At 41.6% G+C, this 14,393-nt stretch overlaps 1 protein-coding gene across 2 annotated transcripts in view; it reads left to right on the forward strand.

Moving 5' to 3' along the window:
• The window catches only part of LOC128642851 (multidrug and toxin extrusion protein 1), a 466,573-nt gene that overhangs the window by 259,840 nt on the left and 192,340 nt on the right, over nt 1-14,393 (forward strand). For both annotated transcript variants that reach the window (XM_053695697.1, XM_053695698.1), the window contains one exon: nt 4,741-4,838. In XM_053695697.1, coding sequence (XP_053551672.1) covers nt 4,741-4,838 — 98 coding nt within the window. The remainder of the gene's footprint in view (nt 1-4,740; nt 4,839-14,393) is intronic.

The following is a 14,393-nucleotide window of genomic DNA, read 5'->3' on the forward strand; positions in this document are numbered from 1 at the left end:
ACCACCTGAAACCCTTTTTCAGCATTCCCTAGCCACACCCACTGCCTACCCTGACCCTGCCCCCTAAAATGAAGCAGCCAATCACTAGCCGTATCCTGCTGAGTACCAACCTGGCAGGCGTGTGGGCTTCGCTGTCTGCCTAATCCCTTTGCATAGGTTAATCAAATAGTTACCAACAAAAAAACTGTAATAATAAATAACTCATCAGCTATAACATTGTATAATTATATTACAATGCAAGTCTATGCAAATATTAATCTACCCTTCTTCAGTGTTATAAATTTGAGATAAATGGACTTGACATCTTTACCACAGCTACCAGTAATGCACTCAAGAAGTCCTTTAAAGGGACACAAAACCCATTTTTTTCTTTCATGATTCAGATAGAGCATACATTTGTAAACAACTTTGCAATTTACTTCTATTATCAATTTTGCAACATTCTCTTTGTACCCCTGAAGAAGCAGCAATGCACTACTGGGAACTAGTTGAACACATTTGTAAGCCATTGGTAAGAGGCATATATGTGAAACCACCAATCAGAAGCTAGCTCCCAGCTCCTGAGCCTACCTAGGTATGCTTTTCAAACAAGGATACCAAAATAATGAAGCAAATTAGATAAAGTAAATTGCAAAGCTGTTTAAAATTAAATGCTTTATCTGAATGATCCATAAGGCTAGATCACAAGTTTTGTTGGTAAGGCTGTGCGGTGCTAACGCTCCTTTTTTTCCCACCGCTCCCTTAAGCCAACGCTGGTATTACAGGTTTTTTTAAACCTGGCGTTAGCCGCAAGAAGGTGACCGTAGAGCAGAATTTAGCTCCACATCTCACTGTAATACCAGCGTTGCTTACGGTAGCGGTGAGCTGGCTAAACGTGCTTGTGCACGATTTCCCCATAGGAAACAATGGGGCTGAGCTGGCTGAAAAAAAACCTAACACCTGCAAAAAAGCAGCGTTCAGCTCCTAACGCAGCCCCATTGTTTCCTATGGGGAAAGAAAAAATATGTCTGCACCTAACACCCTAACATGAACCCCGAGTCTAAATACCCCTAATCTTACACTTATTAACCCCTAATATGCCGCCCCCCGACATCGTCGCCACCTGCATTATAATATTGACCCCTAATCTGCCGCTCCGGACACCCTGCCACCACCTACATTATAGTTATAAACCCCTAATCTGCTGCCCCCAACATCGCCGCCACTATAATAAAGTTATTAACCCCTGAACATAAGTCTAACCCTAACACCCCCCTAACTTAAATATAATTTAAAATAAATCTAAATAAAATAACTACAATTAAATAAATAATTCCTATTTAAAACTAAATACTTACCTATAAAATAAACCATAAGATAGCTAAAATATAACTAATAGTTACATTGTAGCTAGCTTATGATTTATTTTTATTTTACAGGTAACTTTGTATTTATTTTAACTAGGTACAATAGTTATTAAATAATTATTAACTATTTAATAGCTACCTAGCTAAAGTAAGTACAAAATTACCTGTAAAATAAATCCTAACCTAAGTTACAATTACACCTAACACTACACTATCATTAAACTAATTACCTAAACTACCTATTTACAATTAAATTCAATAAACTAAATTACAAAAAAAACAAACACTAAATTACAGAAGAAAAAAAAATACAAGAAGTTTAAATTAATTACACCTAATCTAAGCCCCCTAATAAAATAAAAAAGCCCCCCAAAATAATAAAATGCCCTACCCTATACTAAATTACAAATAGCCCTTAAAAGGGCCTTTTGCGGGGCATTGCCCCAAAGTAATCAGATGTTTTACCTGTAAAAAAATAATACAATACCACCCCCAACATTACAACCCACCACCCACACACCCCTACTCTAAAACCCACTCAATACCCCCTTAGAAAAACCTAACACTACCCCATTGAAGATCACCCTACCTTGAGCTGTCTTCACCCAGCTGGGCCGAAGTCTTCATCCGATGGGGCAGAAGAGGACATCCAGACCGGCAGAAGTCTTCATCCTATCCGGGCAGAAGAGGAAATCCAGACCAAGAGAAGGCTTCATCCAAGCGGCATCTTCTGTCTTCATCCATCCGACGATGAGCGACTCCATCTTGAAGACATCCGGCACGGAGCATCCTTCCAGCACGACGACTAACGACAAATGACGGTTCCTTTAAATGGAGATGGCGTCCCTCGAATTCCAATTGGCTGATAGGATTCTATCAGCCAATGGGAATTAAGGTAGGAAAAATTAAGGTAGTTAAAATCCGATTGGTTGATTTAATCAGCCAATCGGATTGAAGTTCAATCCGATTGGCTGATTGGATCAGCCAATAGAATTGACCTCGCATTCTATTGGCTGATACAATCAGCCAATCGGATTGAACTTCAATCTGATTGGCTGATTAAATCAACCAATCGGATTTTTCCTACCTTAATTTCGATTGGCTGATAGAATCCTATCAGCCAATCGGAATTCGAGGGACGCCATCTTGGATGACGTCATTTAAAGGAACCGTCATTCGTCGTTAGTCGTCGTGCTGGAAGCATGCTCCGCGCCGGATGTCTTCAAGATGGAGTCGCTCCTTGTCGGATGGATGAAGATAGAAGATGCAGCTTGGATGAAACCTTCTCCCGGTCCGGATGTCTTCTTCTGCCCGGCAAGGATGAAGACTTCTGCCGGTCTGGATGTCCTCTTCTGCCCCAACGGATGAAGACTTTGGCCCGGCTGGGTGAAGACGGCTCAAGGTAGGGTGATCTTCAATGGGGTAGTGTTAGGTTTTTTTAAGGGGGTATTGAGTGGGTTTTAGAGTAGGGGTGTGTGATTTGTGGGTTGTAATGTTGGGGGGGGTATTGCATTCTTTTTTTACAGGTAAAAGAGCTGATTACTTTGGGGAAATGCCCTGCAAAAGGCCCTTTTAAGGGCTATTTGTAATTTAGTATAGGGTAGGGACTTTTATTATTTTGGGGGGCATTTTTATTTTATTAGGGGGCTTAGATTAGGTGTAATTAGTTTAAACTTCTTGTAAAAAAAAAAATAATAATCTGTAATTTAGTGTTTTTTTTTCCATAATTTAGTTTATTGAATGTAATTGTAATTAATTGTAGGTAGTTTAGGTAATTTCTTTAATGATAGTGTAGTGTTAGATGTAATTGTAACTTAGGTTAGGATTTATTTTCCAGGTAATTTTGTACTTATTTTAGCTAGGTAGTTATTAAATAGTTAATAACTATTTAATAACTATTGTACCTAGTTAAAATAAATACAAAGTTGCCTGTAAAATAAATATAAACCCTAAGCTAGCTACAATGTAACTATTAGTTATATTGTAGCTAGCTTAGGGTTTATTTTATCGGTAAGTATTTAGTTTTAAATAGGAATAATTTAATTAATTTTGTTAAATTAATTTCCTTTAATTTAAATTATATTTAAGGTGGGGGGGGGTTAGGGTTAGGTTTAGACTTAGTTTTAGGGGTTAATACCTTTAATATAGTAGCGGCGACATTGGTGGTGGCAGATTAGGGGTTAATAAATGTAAGTAGGTGTCTGCGATGTTGGTGCAGGCAGATTAGGAGTTAATACAATTTAACTAGTGTTTGCGAGGTGGGAGTGCGGCAGTTTAGGGGTTAATACATTTCTTAAAGTGGCAGCGATGTCCGGTCGGCAGATTAGGGGTTAATAATTATAGGCAGGTGGCAGCGACATTGGGGGCGGCAGATTAGGGGTTAATAAATATAATGTAGGTGTCGGCGATGTTAGGGGCAGCAGATTAGGGGTTCATAGGTATCATGTAGATGGTGGAGATGTCCGGTCGGCAGATTAGGGGTTAAAAAAATGTATTATAGTGTTTGCGATGTGGGGGGGCTCGGTTTAGGGGTTAATAGGTAGTTTATGGGTGTTAGTGTACTTTGTAGCACTTTCGTTAAGAGCTTTATGTTCCGGCGTTAGACCATGAAACTCTTAACTACTGACTTTTATATGCGGTAGAAGTCTTGACAGGAGAGGGTCTACCGCTCACTTCTTCCAAGACTCAAAATACCGGAGTTAGGCAAGTCTCATTAAAAAGATAGGATACGCAATTGACATAAGGGGATTTGCGTTAGCATCGATTCTCGAGGAAGAAAAGTGAGCGGTACACCTGTACCTGCCTGACTCGTAATACCAGCGGGCGGTAAAAAGCAGCGTTGGGAATCTCGTGATATAGCCGCATGTTTGTAAACTTAAGTTTGGCTGAGGATAGGGTCTGCTCATTCTGCAGCATGATAAACGGCATTTTCCTTTAAAGGGACATGAAACCCCAATTTTTTCTTCTTCTTTTCTATCTTATTCAGATAGAACGAGATTTAAAAAAAAAAATACAATTTACATCTTTTATCTAATTTGCTTCATTTTCTTGGTAGCCTTTGTTGAAAACCTAGGTAGGTTTAGGAGCAGCAATGCATTACTTTGAGCAAGCTGCTGATTGGTTGCTGCACATAAATGTCTCTTGTCATTGTTTCACCAGATGTATTCAGCTAGCTCCCGGTAGTGCATTGTTGTCCCTTCAACCAAGGATACCAAGAGAATGATGAAAATTGGATAATATAAGTAAATTGGGAAGTTGTTTAAAATCGCAAGCTCTATTTCAATAATGAAAGAACAAATGTGAGTTTCATGTCCCTTTAAGTAGAATCAAACACAGGAAGTCATCAGCCGTATTGCTTTAAAATCTGTAATTATAATATTTTTTCTTTTCATAGGGGCTCTGCTTGGGCAAACACCATATCTCAGTATATCCAGATGATTTTGTTGTTTCTTTATATCATATGGAAAAAACTTCATGCAGCCACCTGGGGAGGTAAGCAGCAGATTCTCTTAGACCTCATTACTGGCATCTAGTAGTAATAGATCTTTACCTTCATGAGAATACAATCTGCACTGCTAATTCCCATCTCCGAATCCTCAGAATCCCTGAGCAGGCCAGAGATGTATAGAATCCATGCAAGGGAATAGATTGGTCTTCCAAAAAAACATAAATTATGCTTACCTGATAATTTCATTTCCATTGAGTGGAGAAGAGTCCACGGCTTCATTCATTACTATTGGAAATTAAGAACCTGGCCACCAGGAGGAGGCAAAGACACCCCAGCCAAAGGCTTAAATACCTCCGCCACTTCCCTCATCCCCCAGTCATTCTGCCGAGGGAACCAGGAACAGTAGGAGAAATATCAGGGTATAAAAGGTGCCAGAAGATTATTAAATTTAGGTCCCCCCTACGGAGATACGGGCGGGAGCCGTGGACTCTCCTCCCCTCGATGGAAATGAAATTATCAGGTAAGCATAATTTATGTTTTCCATCTAAAGGGGAGGAGAGGCCACGGCTTCATTAATAACTATTGGGAACATATACCCAAGCTGTAGAGGACACTGAATGGAACCGGGAGGATAAAAGGCGGACCCTATTCTGAGGGCACCACAGCCAGCCTGTTGAATGAGCCGTGATCCTCTGAGGAGGCTTATGACCCGCTGTCTCATAAGCCAAGCGAATCAAGCTCCTCAACCAAAAAGACAAAGAAGTAGCAGAGGCCCTTTGCCCCTTGTGCTTCCCAGAATACACCACAAAGAGAGATGTAGACTGTCTGAAATCATTTGTAGCCTGAAGATAGAACTTCAAGGCATGAAACACATCCAGGTTATGAAGTAACCTCTCCTTAGAAGAAGAAGGGTTAGGACACAAGGAAGGAACAACTATTTCCTGATTGATGTTACGGTTAGACACCACCTTGGGGAGAAACTCCAACCCAGTGTGAAGGACATCCTTATCCGCATGAAACACCAGATAAGGAGGGTCACTTTGCAAGGCAGTTAGCTCAGATACTCTGTGCACCGATGCAATAGCCAATAGGAAGAAAACCTTGTAGGACAAAATCTTAATGTCAATGGAATGCCTAGGTTCAAACAGAACCCTCTGCAAAACCTTAAGGACTAAGTTTAAGCTCCAAGGTGGAACCGACTGTCTAAAGACAGGACTGATTCTAGACAGACCCTGAACAAAAGATTGGATGTCAGGGAGCTAAGCGAGTCTCCTATGCAACAAAACTGATAACGTCAAAATCTGTCCCTTTAAGGAACTAGCGGCAAGACCTTTCTCCAAACCCTCTTGGAGAAAAGCCAGAATCCTGGATACCTTCACATTGTGCCATGCTTCTCACACCAGGACAAGTAAGTCATCCACACCTTATGGTAGATGCAACGAGTGACTGGCTTCCTTGCCTGAAAGAGAGTATCAATCACACTTTCAGAAAAGCCTCTCTTCGCTAAGACTAGGAGTTCAATCTCCACGCAGTCAGCCTCAGAGAATCTAGATTTTGATATTGAAAGGGGCCCTGTGACAGCAGATCCCTGCGACAGGGTAACCTCCACAGTGGAGAGGATGACATCCCCACCATATCCGCAAACCACGTCCTCCGCGGCCATGAATCTAGATTTCGATATTGAAAGGGGCCCTGTGACAGCAGATTCCTGCGTCAGGGTAACCTCCACAGCGGAGAGAATGACATCCCCACCATATCCGCAAACCACGTCCTCCACAGCCATGAAGGAGCAATCAGAATGGCCGAGGCCCACTCCTGTTTGATGCGCGCCACTACTCAAGGTAGAAGTGGTAGCAGTGGAAAGATGTAAGCTAGGCTGAAACCCCAAGGAACCACTAAGGCATCAGTCAGCTCTGCCTGGGGATCCCTGAACCTCGACCCATATCGAGGCAGCTTGCAATTGAGTCTGGAAGCCATTAGATCTATCTCTGGCATTCCCCATCTGTGACAAATCTCCGTAAACACCTCGGGTGAAGAGACCATTCCCCCGGATGGAAGGATTGTCTGCTGAGAAAATCTGCTTCCCAGTTGTCCACACCTGGAATGTAAATCGCTGAGAGCGAGCAGTCGTGGGACTCTGCCCACTCCAGAATCCGAGACACCTCCCTCATTGCATGGAAGCTCCTCGTACCCAACTGATAGTTTATGTAAGCCACGAGGTAATGTTGTTGGTCTGGAATCTGATGAAACTGACCGACTCCAAAGAAGGCCATGCCTTCAGAGCATTGTAAATTGCTCGCAGTTCTAGGATGTTGATTGGAAGGAGAGACTCCTCCCTGGACTACCTTCCTTGTGCCATTCTGGCACCCCAGACAGCTCCCCATCCTGTCAGACTGGCGTCCGTGGTCACAATCTCCCAGGACGGTCTCAAGAAGGATGACCCCATGGACAGTTGCTCCGGACGGGTCCACCAAGAGAGGGAATTCCGAGTCCAAGCATCCATGGATATCAGCTGTGATAGATCTTAATGATCGCCATTCCACTGTCTCAACATGCACAATTGAAGAGGTCTGAGATGGGACCTGGCGAATGGGATGACATCTATGCTTGACACCATGAGACCTATCACCTCTATACATTGAGCCACCAATGGGCTTGTGGAGGACTGAAGGGCAAGACAGGTCGACGCAAGCTTCCTGCATCGCTGATCTGTGAGAAATATCTTCATGGACATAGAGTCTATTATCGTACCCAGGAACTCTACCCTGTTGCTGGGAACCAGGGAACTCTTTCCTGAGTTGATCTTCCAACCGTGAGATTGGAGCAGAATAAGAATAGCCCTCGAATGATCCTCTGCGAGGCTGAACTACGGCGCCTGAACTAGGATGTCGTCCAGGTAAGGCACCACCGCAATGTCCCTGGATCTGGCTACTGCAAGCAGCGCCCCCAGAACCTTTGTGAAGACTCTCAGAGCCATCGCCAGACCAAAAGGAAGGGCCACAAACTGGAAGTGTTGGTCCAGAAATGCAAATCTTAGGAACCTGAAGTGGTCCCTGTGAATTGGCACATGAAGGTAAGCGTCCTTCAAATCTACAGTTGTCATAAACTGTCCCTCTTGAACTAGGGGCAGGATAGATCCGATTGTTTCCATTTTGAATGATGGAACACTCAGAAACTTGTTTAAACACTTTGGCCCCTAGTTATCAAGCCGTCAACCTCAAATACGCTGGAATTCTGCAGCGTATTTGTGGCGAGGCCGATTCGCCTTAGTTATAAAGCCCTACAGACCGGCAAAAGTAGAATCTGGTGACGTAAGCATCGATCCGCCGGACTCAGTCCGACACAGATCGATTCTTACGTCACTCCAGATGTTCCGAACGCAAGTTTGGCACAATCTGACTACTTTTGGGAGTTATCAACATCCCAGCAGGTACGCTCAGCACTTTTACGGCCCAGCGTACCTGGTTTTCAATCCGCCGCCCTGGAGGTGGCGGATCCCATAGGAATCAATGGGAGTCAGACCATACCGAAAGTTCAAGTTCGCTGCTGCCTGATATCCCATTCATTCCTATGGGAAGTGTGTACACCTAACACCCTAACATGTACCCCGAGTCTAAGCACCCCTAATCTGCCCCCCCTACACCGCTGCCACCTATATTAAACATTTTAACCCCTAAACCGCCGCTCCCGGACCCCGCCGCCACCTATATTAAACTTATTAACCCCTAATCTGCCCCCCCTACACCGTCGCCACCTATAATATTTTTATTAACCCCTATCCTGCCCCCCATACCGCCGCAACCTATAATAAAATTATTAACCCCTAAAGCTAAGTCTAACCCTAACACCCCCCTAAATTAAATCTAATTTAAATCTAACGAAATAAATTAACTCTTAGTAACTAAATTATTCCTATTTAAAGCTAAATACTTACCTGTAAAATAAACCCTAAACTAGCTACAATATAACTAATAGTTACATTGTAGCTATTTTAGGATTTATTTTTATTTTACAGGCAACTTTTAATTTATTTTAACTAGGTAGAATAGCTATTAAATAGTTATTAACTATTTAATAGCTACCTAGCTAAAATAAAGAGAAATTTACCTGTAAAATAAAAACTAACCTAAGTTACAATTACACCTAACACTACACTATCATTAAATAAATGAATCATATTTAAAACTAAATACTTACCTGTAAAATAAACCCTAAGATAGCTACAATATAATTAATAATTACATTGTAGCTATTTTAGGGTTTATATTTATTTTACAGGTAACTTTGGCCTAGATTTGGAGTTCGGCGGTAGCCGTCAAAACCAGCGTTAGAGGCTCCTAACGCTGGTTTTGGCCGCCCGCTGGTATTTGGAGTCAGTGATTAAAGGGTCTAACGCTCACTTTTCAGCCGCGACTTTTCCATACCGCAGATCCCCCTACGCCATTTGCGTAGCCTATCTTTTCAATGGGATCTTTCTAACGCTGGTATTTAGAGTCGTTTCTGCAGTGAGCGTTAGAGCTCTAACGACAAGATTCCAGCCGCCTGAAAAAAGCAGGAGTTAAGAGCTTTCTGGCTAACGCCGGTTTATAAAGCTCTTAACTACTGTACCCTAAAGTACACTAACACCCATAAACTACCTATGTACCCCTAAACCGAGGTCCCCCCACATCGCCGCCACTCTATTTAAATTTTTAACCCCTAATCTGCCGACCGCCACCTACGTTATACTTATGTACCCCTAATCTGCTGCCCCTAACCCCGCCGACCCCTATATTATATTTATTAACCCCTAACTTGCCCCCCACAACGTCGCCGCAAGCTACTTAAAATAATTAACCCCTAATCTTCCGACCGCAAATCGCCGCCACCTACGTTATCCCTATGTACCCCTAATCTGCTGCCCCTAACATCGCCGACCCCTATGTTATATTTATTAACCCCTAATCTGCCCCCCACAACGTCGCCGACACCTACCTATACTTATTAACCCCTAATCTGCCGAGCGGACCTGAGCGCTACTATAATAAAGTTATTAACCCCTAATCCGCCTCACTAACCCTATCATAAATAGTATTAACCCCTAATCTGCCCTCCCTAACATCGCCGACACCTACCTTCAATTATTAACCCCTAATCTGCCGACCGGAGCTCACCGCTATTCTAATAAATGTATTAACCCCTAAAGCTAAGTCTAACCCTAACACTAACACCCCCCTAACTTAAATATAATTTTTATCTAACGAAATAAATTAACTCTTATTAAATAAATTATTCCTATTTAAAGCTAAATACTTACCTGTAAAATAAATCCTAATATAGCTACAATATAAATTACATTTATATTATAGCTATTATAGGATTAATATTTATTTTACAGGTAACTTTGTAATTATTTTAACCAGGTACAATAGCTATTAAATAGTTAAGAACTATTTAATAGTTACCTAGTTAAAATAATTACAAATTTACCTGTAAAATAAATCCTAACCTAAGATATAATTAAACCTAACACTACCCTATCAATAAAATAATTAAATAAACTACCTACAATTACCTACAATTAACCTAACACTACACTATCAATAAATTAATTAAAAACTATTGCTACAAATAAATACAATTAAATAAACTATCTAAAGTACAAAAAATAAAAAAGAACTAAGTTACAGAAAATAAAAAAATATTTACAAACATAAGAAAAATATTACAACAATTTTAAACTAATTACACCTACTCTAAGCCCCCTAATAAAATAACAAAGACCCCCAAAATAAAAAATTCCCTACCCTATTCTAAAATACAAAAATTACAAGCTCTTTTACCTTACCAGCCCTGAACAGGGCCCTTTGCGGGGCATGCCCCAAGAATTTCAGCTCTTTTGCCTGTAAAACAAAACATACAATACCCCCCCCAACATTACAACCCACCACCCACATACCCCTAATCTAACCCAAACCCCCTTAAATAAACCTAACACTAATCCCCTGAAGATCTTCCTACCGTGTCTTCACCATCCAGGTATCACCGATCCGTCCTGGCTCCAAGATCTTCATCCAACCCAAGCGGGGGTTGGCGATCCATAATCCGGTGCTCCAAAGTCTTCCTCCTATCCGGCAAGAAGAGGACATCCGGACCGGCAAACATCTTCTCCAAGCGGCATCTTCTATGTTCTTCCATCCGATGACGACCGGCTCCATCTTGAAGACCTCCAGCGCGGATCCATCCTCTTCTTCCGACGACTAGACGACGAATGACGGTTCCTTTAAGGGACGTCATCCAAGATGGCGTCCCTCGAATTCCGATTGGCTGATAGGATTCTATCAGCCAATCGGAATTAAGGTAGGAATTTTCTGATTGGCTGATGGAATCAGCCAATCAGAATCAAGTTCAATCCGATTGGCTGATCCAATCAGCCAATCAGATTGAGCTCGCATTCTATTGGCTGTTCCGATCAGCCAATAGAATGCGAGCTCAATCTGATTGGCTGATTGGATCAGCCAATCGGATTGAACTTGATTCTGATTGGCTGATTCCATCAGCCAATCAGAATATTCCTACCTTAATTCCGATTGGCTGATAGAATCCTATCAGCCAATCGGAATTCGAGGGACGCCATCTTGGATGACGTCCCTTAAAGGAACCGTCATTCGTCGTCTAGTCGTCGGAAGAAGAGGATGGATCCGCGCTGGAGGTCTTCAAGATGGAGCCGGTCGTCATCGGATGGAAGAACATAGAAGATGCCGCTTGGAGAAGATGTTTGCCGGTCCGGATGTCCTCTTCTTGCCGGATAGGAGGAAGACTTTGGAGCACCGGATTATGGATCGCCAACCCCCGCTTGGGTTGGATGAAGATCTTGGAGCCAGGACGGATCGGTGATACCTGGATGGTGAAGACAAGGTAGGAAGATCTTCAGGGGATTAGTGTTAGGTTTATTTAAGGGGGTTTGGGTTAGATTAGGGGTATGTGGGTGGTGGGTTTTAATGTTGGGGGGGGGTATTGTATGTTTTTTTTTACAGGCAAAAGAGCTGAAATTCTTGGGGCATGCCCCGCAAAGGGCCCTGTTCAGGGCTGGTAAGGTAAAAGAGCTTGTAATTTTTGTATTTTAGAATAGGGTAGGGAATTTTTTATTTTGGGGGTCTTTGTTATTTTATTAGGGGGCTTAGAGTAGGTGTAATTAGTTTAAAATTGTTGTAATATTTTTCTTATGTTTGTAAATATTTTTTTATTTTCTGTAACTTAGTTCTTTTTTATTTTTTGTACTTTAGATAGTTTATTTAATTGTATTTATTTGTAGGAATTGTGTTTAATTAATTTATTGATAGTGTAGTGTTAGGTTAATTGTAGGTAATTGTAGGTAGTTTATTTAATTATTTTATTGATAGGGTAGTGTTAGGTTTAATTATATCTTAGGTTAGGATTTATTTTACAGGTAAATTTGTAATTATTTTAACTAGGTAACTATTAAATAGTTCTTAACTATTTAATAGCTATTGTACCTGGTTAAAATAATTACAAAGTTGCCTGTAAAATAAATATTAATCCTAAAATAGCTATAATATAAATGTAATTTATATTGTAGCTATATTAGGATTTATTTTACAGGTAAGTATTTAGCTTTAAATAGGAATCATTTATTTAATAAGAGTTAATTTATTTCGTTAGATAAAAATTATATTTAACTTAGGGGGGTGTTAGTGTTAGGGTTAGACTTAGCTTTAGGGGTTAATACATTTATTATAGTAGCGGTGAGCTCCGGTCGGCAGATTAGGGGTTAATAATTGAAGGTAGGTGTCGGCGATGTTAGGGAGGGCAGATTAGGGGTTAATACTATTTATGATAGGGTTAGTGAGGCGGATTAGGGGTTAATAACTTTATTATAGTAGCGCTCAGGTCCGCTCGGCAGATTAGGGGTTAATAAGTGTAGGTAGGTGTCGGCGACGTTGTGGGGGGCAGATTAGGGGTTAATAAATATAACATAGGGGTCGGCGATGTTAGGGCAGCAGATTAGGGGTACATAGGGATAACGTAGGTGGCGGCGGTTTACGGAGCGGCAGATTAGGGGTTAAAAGTGTAATGCAGGGGTCAGCGATAGCGGGGGGCGGCAGATTAGGGGTTAATAAGTGTAAGGTTAGGGGTGTTTAGACTCGGGGTACATGTTAGAGTGTTAGGTGCAGACGTAGGAAGTGTTTCCCCATAGGAAACAATGGGGCTGCGTTAGGAGCTGAACGCTGCTTTTTTGCAGGTGTTAGGTTTTTTTTCAGCTCAAACAGCCCCATTGTTTCCTATGGGAGAATCGTGCACGAGCACGTTTTTGAGGCCGGCCGCGTCCGTAAGCAACTCTGGTATCGAGAGTTGCATTTGCGGTAAAAATGCCCTACGCTCCTTTTTTGGAGCCTAACGCAGCATTTGTTTGAACTCTCGATACCAGAGTTAAATTTATGGTGCGGCCAGAAAAAAGCCCGCGGAGCGTTAACAGCCCTTCTACCGCCAAACTCCAAATCTAGCCGTTTGTATTTATTTTAACTAGGTACAATAGCTATTAAATAGTTAATAACTATTTAATAACTACCTAGCTAAAAGAAATACAAAATTACCAGTAAAATAAATCCTAACCTAAGTTACAATTAAACCTAACACTACACTATCATTAAATAAATTAAATAAATTAAATACAAATACCTACAAATAAATACACTAACTAAAGTACAAAAAAATAAAAAAAGAACTAAGTTACAAAAAATAAAAAAATAATTTACAAACATTATAAAAATATTACAACAATTTTAAGCTAATTACACCTACTCTAAGCCCCCTAATAAAATAACAAAGCCCCCCAAAATAAAAAAATTCCCTACCCTATTCTACATTTAACAGATACCAGCTCTATTACCTTACCAGCCCTTAAAAGGGCCTTTTGCGGGGCATGCCCCAAAGAAAACAGCTCTTTTGCCTGTAAAATAAAAATACACCCCAAAAAAACCCACCACCCACACACCCCTACTCTAACATACCCAAACCCCCCTTAAAAAAAACCTAACACTACCCCGCTGAAGATCTTCCTACCTTGAGTCGTCTTCACTCAGCCGAGCCGAATTCTTCATCCAATCCGGGCGATGTCTTCATCCAAGCGGGGGCTGAAGAGGTCCATCATCCGGCAGAAGTCTTCATCCAAGCGGGGGCTGAAGAGGTCCATCATCCGGCTGAAGTCTTCATCCAAGCGGGGGCTGAAGAGGTCCATCATCCGGCTGAAGTCTTCATCCAAGCGGGGGCTGAAGAGGTCCATCATCCGGCTGAAGTCTTCATCCAAGCGGGGGCTGAAGAGGTCTTCCATCCGGCTGAAGTTTTCTATCAAGCGGCATCTTCAATCTTCTTTCTTCCGGCTCCATCTTCATCCCACCGACGCAGAACATCCTTCCTCCACAACGAACTCCCGATGAATGAAGGTTCCTTTAAATGACATCATCCAAGATGGCATCCCTCGATTTCCGATTGGCTGATAGGATTCTATCAGCCAATCGGAATTAAAGGGACACTGTACCCAAAATATTTCTTTCGTGATTCAGATTGAGCATGAAATTTTAAGCAACTTTCTAATTTAC

Source organism: Bombina bombina, chromosome 12 (genome assembly GCF_027579735.1).
Source record: "Bombina bombina isolate aBomBom1 chromosome 12, aBomBom1.pri, whole genome shotgun sequence".
In the NCBI taxonomy this organism is placed as follows: Eukaryota; Metazoa; Chordata; class Amphibia; order Anura; family Bombinatoridae; genus Bombina; species Bombina bombina.